The sequence below is a fragment of the Zalophus californianus genome, chromosome 4 (assembly GCF_009762305.2).
Source record: "Zalophus californianus isolate mZalCal1 chromosome 4, mZalCal1.pri.v2, whole genome shotgun sequence".
Taxonomy (NCBI): Eukaryota; Metazoa; Chordata; class Mammalia; order Carnivora; family Otariidae; genus Zalophus; species Zalophus californianus.
Window position 1 is genome coordinate 79,666,890 of NC_045598.1, and position 23,758 is coordinate 79,690,647.

Sequence of the window (23,758 nt, forward strand, 5' to 3'; positions counted from 1 at the left end):
GCAGGTCTATAGTAGGTTAAATAATGTCCCCCACCCCACCCCCCAAAAAAAGATACTTCTACTGGAATCTCAGAATGTGACTTTATTTGGAATAAAGGTAGTTAAGGTATGGATCTTAAGAGGAAATCATCCCAGACTGACTCAGGTAGTCTCTAAATCCGATGGAAGGGTGTCCTTATAAAAGGAAAAAGGAGGCACATGGTGGCCCAGGAAAGATGGCCTTGTGAGGGCAGAGCAGAGATTGAAACCATGGAGCCTCAAGCCCAGGGGCACTCGGAGCCAGCTGAAAGGAAAGATTCTCCTTTTCTAGAGGCTTCTTCAGACGTCTAGCCTCCAGAGCTGTGAGAAAATGCATTTTTTTGTGTTGGGCCACCAAATTTGGGGTGATTTGTTGTAGCAGCCCTCGGAAGCTAATAAAGGCCTAATGTCCCCCAGAACACACAAGAGGGATCAGGTCATGCTTCCTTCTGTTCAGGCCCCAGTCCCAGTAAAGAATGATTCTACAGGCTTTCTGGTGGCTTTGTTATTAGAACTGTTGTCATTCACTGAAAGACCTAGGAAGAAGAAAACCATTTCTGCAGACCAGTGTGGGCACCAGGTGTCCTAGCAACAGTGACAAATACTTGGTGAAGGAAAGTAGGATGTGTCTTGAGGTTGTTTGTAGCTCACCCTACTCAAATGTAGACACCGGGGAGATCAGAAGAGCTGATTGATAGGCAAATAAGACTGAAATCTGACTACATGGAAATGGTGGGACAAAGGAAAACAGATTAGACTGAGCAGAATTTGAAGACTCAGAAATCTGATTGTTCTGCTTTTCCATATTATGGTGAACAAGTCTGTGGTTAACTTGTCTGGGTAAGTCTATGAAGGACCAGCCTCAGTTTTAAAACCAAACATGAAAAAATGTTGGGTGAAAAATGTTTCTGCCAGCTATACGCCGGATACCACCAGCTTTTATAACATCCCCTTAGAAAGCAAAGACGTTCTATTATGTAAGGTTTAAGATAGCATAAGTAGGTTTAGGCAAGGGATTGATAAACAAACTTCGAAACAGTAGTTACCTCTGAGATTGAAGGTTTGACGGGTTGTGTTTGAGGAGGGGCATTACGGTAATGTTGTCCTTCTCACGGCAGTTGGTAGATTTGGGAATGTTCATGTTATTATCTCTTACAACTTAGATGTGTTACATATATGACACATATGTATAACACAATTTTATGCAACATGTGATATATACAAAAGAATATATGAACATAAATAATATAATTTAATATATATAACCATTTGTAATAAAAACAATTTTTTTAAGATTTTATTTATTTGAGAGAGTGAACAAGCAAGAGAGCAGGAGCAGAGGGAGAAGCAGAGGGAGAAGGAGAAGCAGGCTTCCCGCTGAGCAGGGAGCCCAACGTGGGGCTCGATCCCAGGACTCCGGGATCACAGCCTGAGCCGAAGGCAGCTGCTTAACCAACTGAGCCACCCAGGCGCCCCTAAAAAACAATTTTTTAACCAAACTGAAAGTTCCGTGGGGCTGGAAGAGAGATGTGTTCCAAGGATCACATTTAGGAGGCGAGCCTGGTGGTTGTATTGTCCCCGTGTCTCACTTCCCCATGAGACTTTGCTCACTTGGTTCTCGCTGTCCACCCCCCCCCCCCCGCCAAATGCCCAGCCTCCAAACTGTCACTCTTGCTTCCAGCTCCTCTGAGGTCCAAGGAGGACACAAGCCCCGCTCCTTCCGGTCCTCTGAGCACAACCAGGGCAGGGTAGCAATTTCCAAAAGCTGTTCTCGTAACAAACTATAGAAATGATCCCTGTTCTACAAAGAGAGGGCAAATGGGAAAGATATAGGCACAGAAAGACAAGCAGAAACTTGGTGTGGCCTGTCGGTCCCTAAATGGGGGGAGGGGCGCTCTCTGCCCACAGACTCATCATACCCTCTCCCCTTCCCTTCTTCCCTTGCTCATGTTCACCTTCCAGCAATACCATGTTGCTTGGGGTTCTCCATGCGCTTCCATGCAGCCAAGCCTTTATCTGTGCTGTTTCTTCTGCCTGGAATGCCGTGCCCACCTTTCTCTGCCTCATCTTCTCTTACTCACCTTTTGCCACTCAGCTCAGACACCCTTCTCCATGACAGCTTCCGGGGACCATCACACTGGGCAGCGAACCCCCACCACATGGCTCATCACCAGCCCCAGGTGAGCATGACCTCCATGGAGGGGCAAATATTCCTCCTTGGTGTCCATGCCCGCTGAGATGTCCCAAGTCCTGGCACAAAGCAAATGTTCAGTCAATCCTTGTAGGATGGAGATTAGGCTAAAAATAATCAAAGTTCCAAAGACCGGATTTCTGATCCAAAGATTTCAAGGAGAAAAGTAAGACTTTTCTGAACCTCCAACTTCCTCACCCTGAAATTACCGCATCCTAGCTCCAGAGGGCTGGGACTCCTCTGCACACACACACCTTGCTTGGCTCCCTTACCCACCACCACTCCCTCCTCTGTTCACAGCCAAATGGCTCCTCACAACCCCCTTCTCGGTCCAATGTATCTTGCTATTCCAGGACCAACCAAAGTTCAAACCCAAGGCCCCTTGTATCCTCTATCTCATTTCTGGCTTCCAATCCGAGGGATGGGTCTTCCTGGCTGACAGGAAAAGTCAGATGATAAAAGATCTGGACCCTCAGGCCTGAGTTGATGGTCCTGCCTCCTCTGGAGCCTCTAATGATTGTCCTAGGGGAGCCCTTATTCCTGGAAGAGAAGGGGCTTTATTACCTCCAACATCACACTATCTTAACCATGGGGTGTCAGGCTATGGTTCAAAGCATGCTGGGAACTCAGCCACAGAGCTAGTGAGGCGGGGGAGGACGCTTGAGGAAAGTGGGATGCGGGGTGGGAAATCTGACCTTCCCTAACGTGCTGGCTCCAAAGCAGTGTCAATGGGATGTGCAGACTGAAGCTTAGCTCAAACTTTAGCCTGCACCTAAGAGACTGACCCAAAGCGGCAGTGGGCAACCTGAGTGGTTCTAATTGCATCTCCATCTGGCCAGATTGGGACAGGAGTGCAAGTCTAGCATCTCTGCAGAGAGCAACTAGAAGTTAAGGAAGGGCCAAAGCCTTTGAAGAGGTGCAGATTAGAATATCAGGAAGGACAGGCATGAGAACCATGAAGAACTTAGGGCTAGATGGGCGGAAATGGTGGTATGAGGAAGGGGTGGGAAGGTTCCAGCAGAAGAGGCAAAAACGTTCTGGCCAAAGTGCTACAGGAGCACCAGGGACCCAGAGGGGGTTGCAGAGGACATTGAAGGGGAGCAAAACCGTAAGAGGGTGGCACTTGGCTGGGCCAATAGAGCTGCAGACACAACCATCCTAAGGCAAGCAGGGACTGTTGCCTCTTGAAGAACGTGTGGGGCCGGCTGAGCACTCAGGTTGAGGGGATGGGGAGTAAAACAGGAGAAAAGGTAAGTATGCTCACTAACAGGGGCCTGCCTACAGAAAGTGTCAGAGGCTTCCTAAGTGGAGGCTCCAGAGGGGGCATGCACTGTGGTTTACTCTCGGTGTGTGGGAGTGTGTGTATAAAGCTTCAAACACACAAAAAGTAGAGAAAATAATTTAATGAACCCCCACGTGTACTTCCCCAACTCCAGCAATTACAGTAGATGGTCAGTCTTGTTTCCCCCCACACCTCTGCCCATTGCCCTTTGCCCTGGATTTTTAAAAATATTTTTAAATTTTAAATTCAATTAGTTAACATAGTATATTATTAGTTTCAGAAGTAGAGTTCAGTGATTCATCAGTTGCGTATAACACCCAGTGTTCGTTACATCACGTGCCCTCCTTAATGTCCATCACCCAGTTACCCCATCCCTCCACCTCTCTCCCCTCCAGCAAGCCTCAGTTTCCTATGATCAAGAGTCTCTTATAGTTTGTCTCCCTCTCTGATTTCATCTTGTTTTATTGTTTCCTCTCTTCCCCTATGATCCTCTGTTTTGTTTCTTAAATTCCACATACGAGTGAGATCATATGATAATTGTCTTCCTCTGATTGACTTATTTAGCTTAGCATAATACCCTCTAGTTCCATCCACATCGTTGCAAATGGCAAGATTCCTTTTTTATGGCTGAGTAGTATTCCATTGTGTGTGTGTGTATCTCACATCTTCTTTATCCATTCATCTGTTGAGGGACATCTCGGCTCTTTCCATAGTTTGGTTATTGTGGGCATTGCTGCTATAAACATCGGGGTGCACATACCTCTTCGGATCCCTACATTTGTATCTTTGGAGTAAATACCCAGTAGTGCAATTGCTGGGTCATAGGGTAGCTCTATTTTCAACTTTTTGAGGAACCTCCATACTGTTTTCCAGAGTGGCTGCACCAGCTTGCATTCCCACCAACAGTGTAGGAGGGTTCCCCTTTCTCCACATCCCCGCCAACATCTGTTGTTTCCTGACTTGTTAATTCTAGCCATTCTGACTGGTGTGAGGTGGTATCTCATTGAGGTTTTGATTTGTGTTTCCTTGATGCCGAGCAATGTTGAGCATTTTTTCGTGTCTGTTGGCCATCTGTACGTCTTCTTTAGAGAAATGTCTGTGCATGTCTTCTGCCCATTTTTTAATTGGTTTGTTATTTTGGTGTTGAGTTGTGTAAGTTCATTATATATTTTGAATACTAACCCCTTAATGACTAAGATATATCATTAGCAAGTATCTTCTCCCATTCAGTGGGTTGTCTTTTAGTTTGTTGATTGTTTCCTTTGTTGTGCAAAAGCTTTTTATCTTGGTGAAGTCCCAATAGTTCATTTTTGCCTTTGTCTCCCTTGCCTTTGGGGATGTTTCTAGCAAGAAGTTGCTACCACTGAGGCCAAAGAGGTTGCTGCTTGTGTTCTCCTCTAGGATTTTGATGGATTCCTGTCTCACATTTAGGTCTTTTACCCATGTTGAGTCTATTTTTGTGTATGGTGTAAGAAAATGGTTGCCCTGGATTTTTTGAAGCAAATCCCAGACAGCCTACTATTTTGTAGAGGTTTCAGTATGTAAATATAAATAAGGACTCTCCTTAAATGTAATCCTAATGACATCATCAGATCCCCAAATTCCTTAATATAAATTACTTCAAATTATCAAATATCCAATCAGATAGTTCTCTGAAAGTTCTTTCCTTTCATTTTTCCAGTTGGTTTAATCTGGAGCTAAACAATGTCTTCTGCTATATGTTAAAATACTTTCCAAGTCTCTTAATTTATAGGTTTTCCCTCTGTCTTTTTTTTTTTCTTATAATCTTTTCGCTGCTGCTACTATTGTGGATGATATTAAAATTAGGTCATGTGTCTGGGACTCTCCCATTCTTGATTTTGCTGATGGCATCCCTGTGATGTCATTTGACTTGTTCTTCTATTCCCTATATATCTTATAAAGTGGTAGTCAGATTCAAGTAGACTTTTTGGATTGACTACCTCACAGGTGGCAATGTGTTCTCCACTGGGGGAAGACTGATGTCTGATTGTCCCTTTGTTGTCATGTTTGGCAGACTGTGATATCCAAAATTCTATCATTCCTTCTGCACCTATATAAGCCAGAATATTTCTATAAAGAAAAATCTCCTTAATCAGTTATGTGATTACCCTAAAGTATAGTTCATATAGGAGAGGCAGGATATGTGCTTGATTTCTTTCCCTTTCCTTAACCAGTTTTCAAAATAATGAGTGTGACCCCTAGAAACTTCTAAAGGCAATCAATGAGGCTTTATTTTTATTTAGTACTATTATAAATTTATTAATATAAACATGTTTGATGTGTTTCAAGATGAGATATTTATAGATTTTTCAGGGTCTGGTATAAGTTGGGTCCTCCAATGTAGACAGGCTGATTAGATTGGGCAACTTGGGCATGCAATCGTTGAGGACTGCTGAACACAGCAAGGGGAGGGTTTGAAGCGAGGCTTAAAGGGTACAGTCGTGTGACAAGTGAGTTGACTGATCCGTGGGTCAGAGTAGGAGCGCTGTTATTCTGATGAGAACTAGTTGGGTAATTGGTCCATTGCTCCAATAAATGGATTTTTAGGGAATTCCTAAAAAATGAAAAAGATATTTGAAATATATATTTGGCATGAGATTTGCCCATGCAATCTGAGGTTTCTTTATTTCAACCACCGTTAGGCCTTCAAATATTTCCTCCTTTCTATTTTTATATCAATCCTTTTCTGTTCTAGCTCTATCTTTGATATTAATTAGGAAATTTAAAATAAACTGCCCTATTTCTTTTTTTCAGCCTTTTCCTTCTGCCTCTAGAGAGTTGCTGAAACCATTCTTCCAATCACTAATTCCTCTTCAGCTGTATCTGTTCTACTATATTTATCCCACGTTATTAATAAATAGCATCAATGAACATTCATGCCAATTATTACATTTTTCATGCTTAATATTTCTCTTTTAGTTTCGTGATATTTTTCCTGATTCATATTGCTCTTGCCATCCCTCACAGGAGTGTTGGCAAGGAACCACCTTGAAAGTGCCTGCTTGAGTGCCTGGGTTCAACTCATAGTTCTACAGCTTACTAGCATATGCCATCACTGCTTTCCTGTGCCTCAGTTTCCCTCATTGTTTCGCAGAAAACAATGATTTCTGCCTAGTTGATTATTTAACAATGCCTGTGAAGCCGTTAGAAGAGAGGCCGGCACCGGGTAAGCGCTACTTACCTGTCAGCTACATATAACGCAGCACTACACCCTCCCCCCGCCCCGCCCCACCCCACCCCACGGTCGGAAGGATTTGCTGAGACTTTCTACTTCTTGCTCTCTGCAGGAGCGGACGCGTTAATTAGGATCGTGGCGAGGCCCAGGTCTGCGCTTCGGTCGGCGAAATGGATATCCCAGGAGTTGCCACGGCGCAGGTGGTTGAGGCCGAAGGCCCTAGAAAAAGGCGGCACTGCCGCGGACAGGTGACTGACGGGGCGGGCCCGGAGCCGCTCAGGTGGAGCCGAAGGCCAAGTTCGCGGCTCTGGAAGGCGGCCGCTGGGCGGCGCTGTGCCCCTTCCGGCCGCTGGGCCTCCCCGCCACGCTGCTCCCGCCGCGAGTGCGGCGTCTGCTCGCAGCACCCCCGCCCGGCCCCGGAGCGCAGGATGCAGTGCCCCGGCGCCCAGTACCTGGTGAGCGACCGCCCCGCACCCCGGGGCGACGGGGCCCCGGAGGGAAAAAGGCCCCGCGGGAAGGCTAGGGGTCCTGGGAGAGGGTTCGGGCGACCTCCGAGCACGCTTCCGCCTTCCCCAATCCTCGCGGTTAAAGCCCCCGCCCCGGCCCCGCCGAGTCCTGGGGACACCTGGCGGGAAGGACGTAGGACCCCACTCAGATGCTGGGGCGGAGGCGAGGGAGCAGCTGGCTGCGGAGCGCAAACTTGGGGCCGCCCGCTGGTGCACGTCCAGGTAAGGATTTGGCGACTGGGGACTTCACGTCCGCTCCGCACAGAGCAGGTATTTCGAAGTCTCCGTTGAAAGCTTCGGGAGGCCACATTTTTAAAAAATAAGATAAATAAAAGGAAAAGAAAGGAAGAAGGAAAAGAAAGAAAAGTTACTTTGAACAGTCTTCAGTACGTTTGGATGCAGGTTAGGACCCATATGTTTATTTATCCTCTTTTCAAGTCCTCCCCCTTCCCCCCCCCCCCCGCCCCGGTCTGGAAGGCTTCTGCAGAGAGAACCCCCCGGCAAAGAGAGTGGAGACCTCAGCTTTATCGGAAGTGCACAGATACGACATGGCTATTCCTGTTCTTTCTCTTTTGGACTGGTTTGGTAAGTATGGGTGCCTAGTAGGGAAGAGAGCACACCCAGTGTGTGCCCTGAAATGACTGTGCCCAAATGGAAATCGCCTTCCTGGTGCCTTCCCCGGGGAAGCCTAGGGTTCCAGGTGGTACCAGGTTAACGTCTGTGCTACAGTGAGAGACATCTGCCATTACCACAGAATAAACATCAGTCCTGGGGAATTCCTATCAGGTGACTGGCTAAATTGGAAAAGCTTATTGCTGCAGGCCATATTCTAATGGGAGACTCCATTAGGAAATGAGAAGCACCTTTTAGGATTGTTATTTAATAGGCCAGTGTGTGGTCTCTTATCTGAGCTCACTGCATGGAACTTCTTTTACCATCTCAGCCCCCCCCAAACAAAATATTCGTCAACTGTTTGCCATTCTCATAATACAGGAAAATCCAGGGTGAGCCTAGAGATAAATTGCTCTCACTTTAGCTGAGCATAACATACACACGCCTGGTGTGTTATGTTTAGCAGCTAACTGGGAAATGAGCCTTTGATATAAACTCTATAGTTAGGTAATAATTTTTTTCCCGTTCTAGTTTCCAGTTAGATAGGATTGCTGATAGACCTCATCAGGCTGTGCCATTTTAGTCCTGGGAGGGTCTCTCGGCAGCTAAATCTTGATGCTTTGATACTTACTTTAGAGTTGTAGGTAACAGCAAGAAGGAGCCCCACTCAGCTTCTTGAAAGATCAGGTTCATGAAATGATCCAGTCTAGGTTGGGGCATGCTGTTTGCCACATGGTTAATGATTAATTTATAAAGCAGCATTACATCAACCCCATAGTAATTACCTTTGTTGCAAAGATTTCAATTTGAACAGACCCTGAAATACCATGTTTGTTCCTCTTTCCAAATTCCTCTTTTTTCAAAAAGGATTTATTCATTTGTTGACTTTACCTACTGGTTTCTCATGACAGACATGGTTACAGGTACCGTGGAAGGTTGGGTCTGAGAAATGTAACTGATTTTTATGTGTTGTCATGTCATCGCCCTCTGAGCCCTCCTACAGGAGCCAAGAGAGTGTGTACCTACACCACCTCCTTAACTGCCCCGCAGATGGCTCCTGTTCTGCTGGGCCTGCTATTGAGCTGCAGGCACCAGGCAGCTTTGACCTCAGGCTGTTCATGTTATTCAGTGATCTTCCCTAGCCCCTCCAGGGTTCAAACCTAGCACATCACTACCGAACTCTCAGCCCAACAGCCACCTGGGGAAAGGATGTGTAGATGGCCCATCACAGCCTGAAGAATTATGAACCATCTGAGAGCTGGCACAGAGCTGGAAACTGCTTTCAAATTCCATGTCATTTGCAGAATAAATCTGAAGTCTTCAATATGCCCACATTCTCTTTACTGCATTTGAATAATAATGAGAGTCCTGCAAGCTTAACGGCCTTTCATTATCTCCTGCAAGATTTTTTTAACCAGGGATACTTAAAACAGGGCAAGGTGTGTTTTTCTGCCTCTGCTGTTCAGCTTCCTGGTCTTCTGACATCCTGACTGGTAAAGAGGCACATGCTAGACCGAGGTTATTGCTGGTGCTGCCCCCAGTTAGGGAGGTTTAGGGTGAGGGGCCGGAATTAGAGCCACGTGCAGTCTACTAAAAAGACAAAGGGTACCAGCCTTTTGTTTATATTTGCATAAGACACACAGAACAGAATGTCTCAAATTCTGGACCATGTCTGCCTCTACTTACCTCTGCAGTCTCCTCCCCCACCTGCCCTTCCCGTTCCTTTTTAAGACTCCATTTTCTGGATCTTCCCTGGCATCGTTGACAGTGACCTCCTTGGTAGCCTCACCATACCTGGTATCCGCTCGTACTATATCACCCATCATATGGGATTGTAATTGTGTGTTGGAAATTAGAACAGAGTTTGATGGTTTAAAGTAGTAGTAGTGGTATGGCAGGGACTTCGTGTGTAACCAAATCCCTCCCGCCCTAAAACAAAACAAAACTTCCACTCCTCCCACCAGCTTCCCAAGGGAGATACTAACATAAAGAATGTTGATCAACGGAAAATACCCCTTCCTTATTAGCTCTCTGGTGAGCTGGGCAGCAGCCCAGCTTCCTTTTCCTCCCAAGTCCAGACCAAGTCAGGATCTTCCCTCACTCCAAGTGGAGCGGGCAGGAGAAGCAGCCTGGGGCTGGGTCAGCAGCCACCCCCACCCCCTCTAAGTGAGGGGGTGAGGGAACTGTCTACCAGCAAAGGTGATGCTCACCTCCTGAAATCTGACCAGGAACTGAGGAGGTGCTGGGGAGGGGCCGGGACAGAGAGCCTGCCCATCTTCTGGACTGAGTTCCTTGAAGGCAGGCACTCGGTTTTGTTCATCTTTATGTTCCCCCCACCCCCCATAATGGTCTCTGGCACACGCTGGGCACTTCAAAACTGTTATTTTGATTTCTAAATTGTAGTGAATGAAGAATATCTGCAACATATTTGACTTTGGGACAACGTACCTTTGGAACATGGGGTGTCATTACTATAGTTTATTGAGTGATGTACCATATCCTCACTCCTGGAATGATCATGTCGGGACTAATTATTAAATGCTATTCTATGTGTTGTAAATTGGGAAACTTACCACACTAAGATTGCATTCTGGAAGATACGCAATCTTAGTGGAGGACCCGTCCATGCATACAATGCAACAGTCATCTGAGCTGAAATTTCAAATATTCCATATTCATGATGAAATTGGATAAAAGTGGGGCACCTGGGTGGCTCAGTCGGTTAAGCGACTGCCTTCGGCTCAGATCATGATCCTGGAGTCCCGGGATCGAGTCCCACATCGGGCTCCCTGCTCAGCAGGAAGTCTGCTTCTCCCTCTGACCCTCTTCCCTCTCCTGCTTTCTATCTCTCATTCTCGCTCTCTCTAATAAATAAATAAAATCTTTAAAAAAAAAAAAGAAATTGGATAAAAGTGACTATAGGTTGCAAGATGTCCAGAATTCCTGAGATTCTTTCTTTTGTGCATCTTAAGCACTTACCCCCAAATACCATTTTCTTGCTTGTTATGAGCAGTATTTTGGTACACATCTACTGTGTTGCCTCTGCCCCTGAGTGTCCGAGTCCCCTAAATATAAGACAAAAAGAAAAATGGAGAGAGAAAGGGAGGGGGAGGCGAGGAGAAGGGAGGGGGGGAAGAAGGGAAGGCAGGAACGAGGGAAGGAAACTCGGGGGGGGGGGGGGGGGAGAGGAAGGAGAGAGAGACGAAAGGAAGCTCCAGGAACGAAGTAGCAGTGGCCCTGGGCACCCTTAGATAAAGCAAGAACCTGTTGGGTGGGGGGTGGGATTTGAGTTGCCCTGGTGAAGTTAGACCCAGAAGAAAAAAAATGACAGACTCTTGGAAAAGAGGGTAAGAAGTATGTGGAGGTAAGAACATGGACAGAAATCTGTTCAGCCTTTAAGAATGTTCTCCCTACCTAACTTGTTAGAGCAAGCGTGAGAGTAACAGCAGCCTGACTGACTGGTGTTACTGATATTGTTGCTGAAGGAGAGCGTATGGTGATGCTGGGAGATTTGCTTTTTACCTGGCTCCACTTTGTATCGACACCATCAGGGATGCGGGGGGGTGGTGGGGGGCAAGTCTTCAGCCCGTTGGCCAGGCTCTCATGTGCCACTTGGGTTTTGCCAGATGTTCATCACAGGCTACTCCGTGGCAGCAGGTGCCACGGGAAGACTTCTCTTTGGCTACGACAGCTTTGGCAATGTGTGTGGCAAGAAGAACTCCCCAGTGGAAGGGGCCCCTCTTTCAGGGCAGGACATGACGCGGAAAAAGTAAGTGTTCAAGTAACTCCCCAACCCAGAGGGGCTATACTATATTTCAGAACTATATCGATGAGCCATTCAGAGCCTAGAAACTGTTTTTCCATTTAAAACTATCAGCCCATCTCATAAAAAACGGAGGGGTGTGTGTGGTCATAAAGACACAAGTTTTAGAATCAGTTAGTCCTAAGCTCAGATTCAGCCTGTGCTACTTTTCAGCTGTGTGGCCTTGGGCAGAGTCGAGTTTTCATCTTTTCAACTGGTTATTATACCCACCTCACAAGGTGGTGGTTTTTTTTGTTTTCTTTTTAAAGATTTTATTTATTTATTCATGAGAGACAGAGGGAGAGAGAGGGAGAAGCAGAGGGAGAAGCAGGCTCCCAAGGAGCAGGGAGCCCGATGTGGGACTCGATCCCAGGACCCTGGGATCATGACCTGAGCCGAAGGCAGACGCTTAACCATCTGAGCCACCCAGGCGCCCAAAGGATCTACTGAGACACTGCGCGAGCTAAGGCTTAATATATGTTAGTTGCTACTGTTGTTCTCCACAATGTATCAGAATCGTGTTACCAATTGCATGTTACCAACTGCACACCACCCACAGTATTTTATCTCAGTGGAAATACCTGTGTCCCAACTGGGCCTTCTGGGGACCTGTGTCCCACTCCCACCCCAGGATACACTCTCAACTGTGGTACTGTGGTGTCACCACCCCTCCCAACTCCAACAGAGAGACAGGGGAGAAGAGAGACAGAAATCCGTGGCCAGGATTTTTCTAAGAGGAGGACCACCTTGTAATAATTTTTGAGACTTGATGATCAAAAGCACCTCCTAGGAGAGAAAATTTATGGATCTAAATAGGTCCTGAATATAAATTTGAAGTCACCAAGTACAGATCTCAGACCAGGCCTCTTCTACCCCTGAATGTTGCTCCTCAGAGGGGCTTTGCTCCGCTGCACGTGGACTGCCTGCAGGCATTTCCTCCTGCGCCTGTGGGTCACTTACAAAAAAAGAAGAAGAGGCTGCCCAGATGTACCCGTGCATGCTGAGAAATTGTCAAGTCCTCTTCAAATTGTAAAGTATATATTTTATTCTCAGTAGCCAATAAGTAGAAGCAACCAGGTGTCCCATCAGCAGGTGAACGGATAAACCCAATGTTGTGTATATATATATATAGAATGGGATATTATTCGGCCTTAAAAAGGAAGGAAATTCTGACACAGGCTACAGCGTGAGTCCATGTTGAGGATATTGTGCTAAGTGAAATAAGCCAGTCGCAAAAAGAAAAATATTTTATGATTTCACTCTATGAGGTACCTAGAGGAGTCACATTTCCAGAGACAGAAAGTAGAATGGTGCTTGCCAGGGGCAGGGGAGTTATTGCTTCATGGGTAGAAGCATTTGGGTTTTGCAAGGTGAAAAGCGTTCTGTGGGCGGGTGGGTGGGTGGTGGTGACAGTCCCATAGCAGGGGGAATGTCCTTAATGCCCAACCTGGGAGGTACTCTACACCTAACATGGTGAAGATGGTAAAATTTTCTGAGTATTTTACCACAATTTTAAAAAATTAAATAAAGTGGGCGCCTGGGTGGCTCAGTTGGTTAGGCGACTGCCTTCAGCTCAGGTCATGATCCCGGAGTCCCGGGATCGAGTCCCCCATCGGGCTCCCTGCTCAGCAGGGAGTCTGCTTCTCCCTTTGACCCTCCCCCCTCTCACGCTCTCTCTCTCTCTCTCTCATTCTTGCTCTCAAATAAATAAATAAATAAAATCTTTAAAAAAAATTAAATAAAGTATATATTTATCATAGGTCCAGGAGATGTGTTCCCCATTTTCCTATTACACCACCTCCCGCCCTCCCTCCCAGCACCCCCTCTCCAGGGCCCTCCCCTAGAGGACGGCCTCCCTAGCAGCCTCCTGGGCTCTTCCGGCTTCTCCTGATCTCAGCCGCCTGGAGAGGCATTGGGTGTGGTCTGGGAGCTACCGCTGCTCGCCTGGCTCATGACCCCATTAAGGGCAACAACCCGCTTTGTTCTCGTGCCCCGTCTACCCAGTGGTGGAACGGCTTGAGTGGGATGGGTCTCATGAGCTTCCTGGCTCTCAACCTGGGAGGCAAGGGGTGGGCCAGGCTGTTCTCAACAGCCTCAGCTCTCCCCTTTCCACTTCTCACTTTCCTGAGTTCAGCTATCTGAAGTAGAGCTGAACACTCAGGTGCCAATCTGTCTTCGGTGGACTTCACTGAGTAGTTTATGCCCTGGCCTGATGATCTTGCATTCCCTGGGAAGTTTTGTTTTTTGTTCATAAATATTTTATTTATTTCCCAGAGAAAGAGGGAGCACACAAGCAGTGGGGGAGCGGCAGGCAGAGGGAAGCAGGCTCCCCACAGGGCAAGGAGCCCGATGTGGGACTCGATCCTAGGACCCTGGGATCATGACCTGAGCTGAAGGCAGACGCTTAACTGACTGAGCCACCCAGTCGTCCCTCCCTGGGCAGTTTACTCAGTCCCTTCGCTTCCTCAGTGACTTCCTCAGATCACCCCTTAGTGTTCTCTCCCAGGGGAGACATTTGAGCATGGTTCCTACCCTACATATCTCCCTAGATGACCCCCAGCAGGCATAATACATGGTAAATTATGCTGAGGCATTTGGTTATAAACGTTTTGACATTATTATTCCCACCTTTGATAACATGGGGATTTTTTTTAAGGCCCATCATTAAACCCAATGAGAGGAAATGCTCTCAGATAGTCTTCTGTTTCATCTGTTTCGTAGACATGTGTTCTTTATGAATTCCTGCAACCCGGAAGTCAAAGACGTGAGGCTCAACTCCACCATCCTCTGTGTGTCCAGATGTCCCGAAGAGCAGCTCAGTACCCTGGAAGAAGTCCAGCTCTTTGCAGACAACAATGGTAGGCACCAAGGGATGGGGGTTCACTCTTCCCCCTCAGGCTGGGAACCACAGTGGGGGAACCGGTGCAGACCTAGATGAGACAGCTTACCCTGACCCTGCCTTCTCCGCAAAGCTGGAAATTGTCCTCTTCTTGCATAGAAAAGGCCATAAATGTTTTCTCCTGGGCTTGTGCACTTTCATTCAGCCTTATCTGGAATTTCTCTGAAACCCTAGCTGTTCTCTGCTCACTGCCAGGGAACGGTCTTCCATACAGAGAGTGGCGTAGACTGACATGTAGGGCCCAAAGGTAGGGTCGGACAGAGGTCAGAGAGCTCTGTGCACACGGGCACATCCAGTCCTAGGGAGGGGCTGCAAGCTCTGGGCTTTCATTAAAATGTTCTTTCATTAAAATGCTGGTGCCCATGAGAGATGATGGACTCTGAGAAACAAACTGCGGGTTCTAGAGGGGAGGGTGGTAGGGGGATGGGTTAGCCCGGTGATGGGTATTAAAGAGGGCACATTCTGCATGGAGCACTGGGTGTTATGCACAAACAATGAATCATGGAACACTACATCAAAAACTAATGATGTAATGTATGGTGATTAACATAACAATAAAAAATTTTTTTAAAAATGCTGGTGCTCATGGATACTTGCACTAATCACTAATGTAACTGAAGTACCTGGCTCTGAGCCCACTCTTGAGATTTACGTTATAAGGATTAAACAAGCAGAGGAAAGTAAAAAAATTTGAGGCAACCCACTGCGAAGTTTATCTGCCTGTGAAATGGTGTGCCAGATTTTGAAAAAATCATTTGCAAGGCTGGGTTAAAAATATCAAGCCTATACAACAAATTATCTTCAGAAACCTTCAAAAGATTTTCATGCCAATCATATAACTTTTAGTTTCGAATTGAGATTTAGGGGAGGGAGGGAGGGTAAGAGACCTCAAATTGTATGATTGTATGCTTATTCTTTCTGTGTTTAGGTCACCTGTAGACCTGTTTTCTAAATCTGAGTGATGTATTCCCTTTCCTTCCGGTTTGGTAAAAGGACTATGGTTTTCTTCCTGGCTCCCCTACAAAGCTGAGCACAATGTAGGAGGATGGTACAGTGTGTGTGTCTTCTGCTTCCAGGGTCCTTCCTGTGTGTTTATAGTCTGAATTCCATCAACTACACCCAGAATCCAAATGCATACTCACTGTGCCCCAGGCTACCAGTTCCCCCAAGGTAAGAAGCTTCCATATTTTTTCCTTATCCATCAACAAAAGTCATGGGGTATTTGATGTGCGTCTGTTGCTCTTATGAGTATTGTCAGAAGCACAGAGGAGATTATCCGGTAGAGCCCACCATCCATCTAGAAAAGGCCAGGGATAAAGAAGGAGGGACTCTCTGCAACGTATATAATGGACAATGGATTTAGAACCAGGCCACAGGAGGAGAAAAGTCAACAATGAAGATACACATCGTCACAAAAGGACAACACTAGAGCTAGCAGAATTAATAGGTGAATCATTACCAATTGAGTGGTTTTCTAAGGTAGTTGGTATGTATTTTTTTCTCCTCCAACTATTTATCACAAAGTAGAAATGGTTTACTTTTGCTCTTTTATTAGACATTGTTAGTTCTTATAGCTCTAAGATTTCTCTAGAAGGAGCAGACCTACACGGACAAGGCCAAGTGGCCACCATGCACATCTTCCCAGTGAGGACTGAAAACAGGTCCTTCTCCAGGATGCTACTTGTGAACTCCTAGCATCAGCCATTCCTATCAGCTAGTGTAGTTCCTGGCACATAGGAGGCACCTCACAAGTATCTGTAGAATAATGAGGAAGCCGGGGTTGTGTTGCCATGGTAAGTGGCTCCCATTTGAGCCATTGAGAAGGCAACTGGGAAAATGTAATCACTACCCATGGCCACCGTCAGGAAGCTGAGATGTTCTGAAGGAGGACTTGGATTTATTTTGCATTACCATTCTTTTAAAAGTTGTCAGTATGTTTACAGTGAAGGAGACCTCTGTGCAGAATTCCTGAGAAGTAATGATAATTTAAGCAGAACAAGGTATTATGCCCACTGTCTAGCACGGTGTTGATCACACTCTTGGTTGGGACCCACAGTACGAAATTTATACCATCACCAGCCCAGTACTGTGGACGTATACCTTCATACATACTTATGAGTATAAAACAGAAATAGAAGTCTCACACAACAAGATTTCCCCTTGCTGTATATGATTCATACTAATAGTTCCAACTCTATTTCACTTTTTTAAGACAGTAATTTATTTCATAATCTAATGGGTTGCAAGCATAGCTTGAAAAATGCTGATCTCGTAGGTGCTTAAAACACAACACTCGGGTAGATTTTAGCTGCACAGGAGGAAAAATATAGTTAACCGTTTTCCTGGCATCCTTTTCTAAAATAAATACTTTGTGTTACAGGTAACTGAAAGAGGAGAGAATTATTTGCAGAGGAGAGTACCCATTGTATACTTCTATATCTTATTTTAAGAATTCTGAGTTTTGTCAGATATCATTAACGTATCTCAGTGAAACATAACTAAAGCCAAAAAAATAAACTACAGTGTTGTAGTAAGTTAAATTATTTAACACTTGGAGAGAAGGGTTGTTTGTTTTAACCTTCTACCCTTTGACCATCATCGTAGTCCCCCTGCCCCAGACCCTGGCCACCACCATTCCTGGTCCGCTTCTGTGAAATTGACTCTTTTAGATTCCACATAGAAGTGAGGTCATACAGTATTTGTCTTTTGAGAAAGACTTTTTTAAGGAACACAATTTGTAACTGTGCCTGCAGAGGGAATTGAAAGAGAATGGAATTTTTTCAGGTTGCAGCTTAAGCAGTGGTGGATAAATTCTTACTATAAATGGAATGGCAGCTGTAATTCCATGGGAAGCTTATATCTTGATGTTGTTGATGATAATGGTGAACATTTATTGAGGTTTTGATAGTTGCCAGGTACTTTTCGAAGCTCTTGACATGTGTTCATTCATCTGGACCTCACGAAACCACTGTGCTTCAGGCATTGTTTTCATCCCTATTTTATGGTGGAAAAACCTGGTGCAAGGACAGGGTAAGGCAGCACAAGCAGCAGTGTCCATATTAGTTTCTGTAATCCAAAGCCAACAGTCAAGGCTGCATTGGTTTTATTTTTCCTGGCAAATGGCCTCCTTGGGCTCGCACCAGGGTGGGGTCGGGGGAACCCCATAGCCTGTGTCCTAGGGTCCCCATTTTTCTACCTGTCACGCCTGTTCTAGACCTTTTCATGGAAAGACAAACCTGTTGATTGGCCTTTCTTGGACAGAGTCAGGGAGAGAGAAATAGCCTTGAGGGCTCCGTTTCCTTTCCCTACACAAGCAAGAGTTTAAGATGGAGATTATCATATTTATCATGGAAGAGCAGCGCCAAAAGTAAAAGCTTGAAATCCTGAGAAGTGCGGCCATAGGGCCAAAGAACATTTTCTAAATACCTCTGTTGAGTAAACCAATTGTTTGTTCTTCCTCTGTGAGGTGTAACAGACCCTTTTAGAGCAGTGGTTGTATATCAAAAAGGTTTGTGTCCCAAGGTCTGAGCCTTTAAGAGCAGTGAAAAAATAGTGCAGAAGATAACAAGCAAGGATATCTTTTTCCCTTGGGGTTCAACATAATATGAGTCCCCTGTATATTTAAAATCTAAAAGGCTTGGGTTTTTCCATCCGGTAAGTTCTAGTCCTAGCCTCCCATGTGGGTGCCCATGCATGTCAGTGCTTTGTTTGACCAGAGGAATTCCAACAGGGCCATCTAAATATACAGTCAGCTCTTTGAATTACTTCCTGCAAGTTTGAATGGCCAGGCTGGTGGGGAGAGGAAAAGCAGAAGTGGGGAAGAAACCACAGTCTGTGGCCTGAAGTCACATCCCCTGCCCCAACTAATGAAGTGTTCAATGGGCAACTGGTCAACCACACACCAGGGGTGACCCACATTTGACATGCTTCTCTGTGTCACCCTTAGGGCTGAGATGGGCCATTCTTTACTAGCACAGGGTTATAAAATCCCTGAAAAGCACCACCCTAACAATGTTGACAAAATTAAGGTCTTATGGAGAATTGTGTTTGGGGAAAAACAAAATGACATTAAATTTATATCTGATCTTATTTCTCAGAAATACTAACTGAAAGCTCAGAAAACATTTGCTCTAGCAGCAATTCAGATTCATTGGTGTTAAGACTGTTTCATAATAGAAAAGAAAAAGAAATTAGAGGTTTAAAACTCAGAGATCAGGAGGTAAAAATTACTACTCAGCAGGTGGTAAGACAACCGAAAAACTACAAATGATAGGAGAACTTACTTAGGTGGCAGAAAACATTAATATGCTGAAATCTGCAGCATTCATATATTTTTAAGAAGACAGCTTTTACCACAGTGAGAAAAAAATACAGACAAAAATGAACTAGGTACTTTAGTGCCTAGAGACAAATTTAATAAGAAATGTACAAGAACCGGGCGCCTGGGTGGCTCAGTTGGTTAAGCGACTGCCTTCAGCTCAGGTCATGATCCTGGAGTCCCGGGATCGAGTCCCGCATCGGGCTCCCTGCTCAGCAGGGACTCTGCTTCTCCCTCGGACCCTCTTCCCTCTCATGCTCTCTATCTCTCATTCTCTCTCTCTCAAATAAATAAATAAAATCTTAAAAAAAAAAAAAGAAATGTACAAGAACCATAAAAAGAACACTTTAATATGTTCCTAAGCTACAAGGAAAAGTTAAACAAGTGGAAAGACAGTGTTGTTGACAGTATGACTCAACATTATAAAGATGTCATTTCTCCCTGGGTTAAGCTATAAATTTATCATGATTACAAATAAAACAAAAAACAGAATCTTTTTCAATAACTAGATAAGCTGATTTTAAAATCTGTAAGGAAATTAAAAAAAGCAAAAAAAAATCTGAGAAAAACAGACTAGTCCTTTCAGTTTTTAAAACATACTATATTATAAAGTTTAATAACTAAAATACTGTAACTGAACTAACGTGAGTTTGCTGCTTGGTGAGTCACAGATAGAAACTATACCAGGTGAGTCACACACCAGGTGAGTTACACACAAGGAAATTTTATTTGCCGCAAATAAGGAGATCACGAGGAATAACTTCCAAAGCCCTGACTCCCTGAGCAAGGGTGAATGGGTTCCTTTTATTTACAGTGAGGATGAATATTTAGAAAGGGAAGCCTTGTCCCCATATGTAGAAGCAGGCACCAGGTCGCACACGTATCTTGAGGAAATATGCCTTACACACATTGTATGTTATGTAAGTGAGGCTTGTGCTTCTCTTTGGAGATTTTAGTACTATGATGTCATAAAGGTAACTGTCGGTCACTCCGTGGGTCACTCCATGGTCCATCTGCACAGCTGTGAGGTGGGGCTAAGCTCAAACTGGTCTGGGTGGCCTGAGTCAGGGCTGTCATTATTGCTTGGGGGGCAGTTTTGGTTTCCATCAGAGGGTGCTATGCCCCTTAGGTCTTTTGTCTGAGTTAAGAGGTAAGCTGAAAAGAAGAGTTTAAGGGAAAATGTGGGACAAAGGTCATTGGGTACAAGCAGGCTAGCAATAAAGGTCATGTCTTGGGGTCTAGCGGGTGACAGTACTAGTTCATCTGTGGAAAGATCAATGCAAGATACTACATAATCCAGGAATAGACCCAAATGCTTTTAGAAATTTAGTACATGATATAAGTGGCATCTCAAATCAGTGACAAAATGACAGGTTACTGAACAGGTAGTGGTGGGACAACTGGACCGGCATCCAGGGGAAAAGCTGGATCTCTGCCTCAAATGAATAAATTCCAAATGGATTAAAGATTTTATTTTTTTAATTAATTTGTTTTTTGAGCGAGGAAGGGTAGAGGAAGAGGGAGAGAGAGCATCTCAAGCAAGCCACACCCAGCAGAGCCCAACACAGGGTCGATCCCATAACCCGGAGATCATGACTTGAGCCCAAATCAAGAGTCGGATGCTTAACCCACTGAGCCACCCAGGCACCCCAAACGGATTAAAGATTTTAATGTATATGGTGAAACTAGAAAATACTAGAAGCCATGGGAGAATTCTTCCATAACCTGAAGGTAAGGAAGGCTTCTATCTATGATTTATAACTCAGAAGACATAAAATAAAAAAATGGGTTAAGTTTGGCCGCACTAAAACATTTCTGCCTGACAAAACACAAGAAGCAAAATTAACAGGCAAATAAGTCGCAGTTCATATAAAAGGATTAGTTTCTCTAATTTATAAAATATCTTGCTAATCTAACTTTTAAAGGACCAATAGTATCTTAGTATAAAAATGAGATAAAAATATGAATAGATGCTTCAAAGAAAAAGCAGTGTTGTTTAAACATATTAAAAGAGGCTGGAGTTAGGGGCCCCTGGGTGGCTCAGTCGATTAAGCATCTGCCTTCGGCTCAGGTCATGATCCCAGGGTCCTGGGATCGAGTCCCGCATCGGGCTCCCTGCTCCGCGGGAAGCCTGCTTCTCCCTCTCCCACTCTCCCTGCTTGTGTTCCCTCTCTCGCTGTGTTTCTCTCTATCGAATAAATAAATAAGATCTTTAAAAAAAAAAAAAGAGAGAGACTGGACTTCCCTTGTGATAGGGGAAATTCTATGTAAGAATCTAATGTTTTCACACTTCCAGTGGTTAGATGACAGCATATGAAGTTGGATAATATGCTCTACTAGCAAAGGTGTCGGGAAATAGACACTTTCCTACATTGCTGAGGCAGGGATCTCAGGAGGGCAAAGCATCAGTATTCACCAGTGATGAATGTATATACCTTTAAATCAAGCTTGTCTACTTTTAGAAATTTATTTTTTTAAGCTTATTTATTTAGGTGATCTCTATACTCAACGTGGGGCTCCAACTCACGATCCTGAGATCTAGAGTTACATGCTCTTCCAACTGAGCCAGCCAGGCGCCTCTTTACCTCTAGAAGTTTAATCTGCAGGTACACTTATACTGCTATGATATGACATTTGTGCAAAAAACCAAATTAACTTAAAATAAAATAAAATCTTTAATCCATTTGGAATTTATTCATTTAAGGCATAGATCCAGCTTTTCCCCTGGATGCCTGTCCAGTTGTCCCACCACTACCTGTTCAGTAACCTGTCATTTTGTCACTGATTTGAGATGCCACTTTTATCATGTACTAAATTTCTGAAAGCATTTGGGTCTACTCCTATTACAGTGTTTGTAATAGCGGAAGAGTGAAAACAATCTACATGGCTGTCAGTAGCCGGCTGCTTACATAAAGTAACACTGTTTAGCTGTCTGTTTAATAAGAGACGAGCAAGCTAGGAATAGCTGAGAATGTTCTCAGTCTGAGAAAGAGCATCTGTGAGAAATCTACAATTAATGTTACACTTAATGGTAAACTATTGAATGCTTTCCCATCTAAGATGAGAACAAAGCAGGGATATCTGCTCTGACCACTAACATGCAGCGTTGTAATGGAAGTCCTATGAACTGCAAAAGAGAGGACGGAAAAATAGAAAAGAAATGAAATCATCTTTATTTACAGATGACCTAATTGCTTATATAGAAAATCCAAAGGAATCTACAAAGTAACTACTAAGTGAATTTAGCAAAATTGTGAGATACAAGGTCAAATTGCGTTTCTATACATTTGGAACAATTAGGGAATCATTGTTAAAGTCCATCTTTAGCAACATCGAAAAATATAGAATAACTAGGAATAAATTTAACAGAAGACATGGAAGACCTTGACTAAAAACTTTAAAGACCTTTCTGAAATTAAAGAACTCCAAAATAAGTGGAGAGATAGACCTTATTGGTGAATTAGAAGTTTTAATATTGTTAGGATGTCATTTCTCCCCAAATTGTCCTACAGACTCAGCATAGCGCCCCAACATAATTTTTTTTAGAAATTGACAAATTTATTCTAAAAAAAATACAGAAACGCTAAAGACCAAGAGTTACACACACACACACACACACACACACACACACACACACACACACACACAATTTTTGAAGAACAGAGTTAGAGGGCTCATACCACCTGATTTCAAGAGTTACTATAAAGTTATGGTGATTAAGACAATGTGGTGTTAAGAAACAAAGTTCAATGGACTACATTTGAAGATCTAGTTGGCTTTGTTAACTGACTCATGAATCTGACAGCGTCCACCCAGCAGGTAGAGGAGAGCTCTGCGAAGTTGAAGGGGAGGTTTTTATAGGAAGGAGGGTGGGATAAGAAAGTTATTGGCAAAAGGAAAGACTTGTTCCAGGCCAGGGGGCTTTCCCTGAGGGGAAAAGCAAGGAGTCTTAAGCAGATTACCTCATCCACGTGGTGCTAATTGAAAAATTCCTGGCTGTCTGGTTAAGACTATACTTCTGGGGGAGGTCGAAAGAGCAATTAGATGAGATATTAAGCCCTGTTTTGGAAACTTGGTTGAAGTGACACCATTTTGAGCCCATGGGTTTCTTGTTAACAGTTACCCCATTTTGATCAGACTCTCCGAGTAACTGGGAAACAGGAGCAAAGTGTAAGGCATTAGTGCCTTGCTCTGGCGTGTTTGTGGGTTTTGTTGATCCTTTGCGCTGTATCTGTAGGTCAGGACATTTCGCCTAACCCCTGTGATATTCCCAGGTCATGGTTTCAGATGTACATTCTTTAAGTGGGTCATTTTCTTTGTGCCTTAGACATTCCGGTCTTAGGGAGATATTTGCTTGGTGGGTAGCGGCTGCGATCATGGATGTAAGGCTTTTCAGAGAATACAACACCCCAGGGAGATGATGATGATTACTATAAACAGGATAACTCACAATATTGGAGTGTACTTTAGAGCCATGGCGCCAAGACCCTGTGGAAAGAGTCACCTTTTTTAAGCCAAGTGCTTTGTTCTGTGATTTTATGTAATTGAGTTTCAGTTTCCCCAGAAGGTCTTAATCCAGGTACAGCACATGGTGATGGCCACAGCAGAGACACCTCCTTGCTCAGCTGAAAGATTATTAAGAGCTGTTCTGGTATTATGGACAACTTTGGCTAGAGAGTCTAAGGATATTTGTTGGTCTGCTATTGTTTTAACAGCAGATTTTGCAGTAATTTTAAGAATTAAGGGAAAGTTTTCAATCATTGCCTCATTTACATTTATCCCTAACCAGGGAAATAGGGATCGGCCATAAGGAGTGAGTCCTGAATCCTGAAAGCCTCTTTGGTAGGTCAATATAAATTAACTCAAAATGGAAATTAAGGAGAGTCAGCTGATTAGATGTCTTATTTTATTTGTGAAATGTTAGGGGCACAGTT

General features: G+C 44.4%; 1 protein-coding gene across 6 annotated transcripts in view; it reads left to right on the plus strand.

Annotated features, from left to right (window-relative positions):
- Positions 1–6,765: 6,765 nt before the first annotated feature.
- SLC44A3 (solute carrier family 44 member 3) overlaps positions 6,766–23,758 on the plus strand; it is a 91,593-nt gene continuing 74,600 nt past the window's right edge. For 2 of the 6 annotated variants that reach the window (XM_027611102.2, XM_027611109.2), the window contains exons 1-5: positions 6,766–7,415; positions 7,671–7,778; positions 11,432–11,574; positions 14,329–14,465; positions 15,583–15,676. In XM_027611102.2, the coding sequence (XP_027466903.2) occupies positions 6,858–7,415; positions 7,671–7,778; positions 11,432–11,574; positions 14,329–14,465; positions 15,583–15,676 (1,040 nt within the window). In that variant the 5' untranslated portion in view covers positions 6,766–6,857. Of the gene's footprint in view, positions 7,416–7,631; positions 7,779–11,431; positions 11,579–14,328; positions 14,466–15,582; positions 15,677–23,758 lie in introns of those variants that run through there. The other 4 variants (XM_027611120.1, XM_027611130.1, XM_035727155.1 and 1 more) reach the window with 3 other exon arrangements.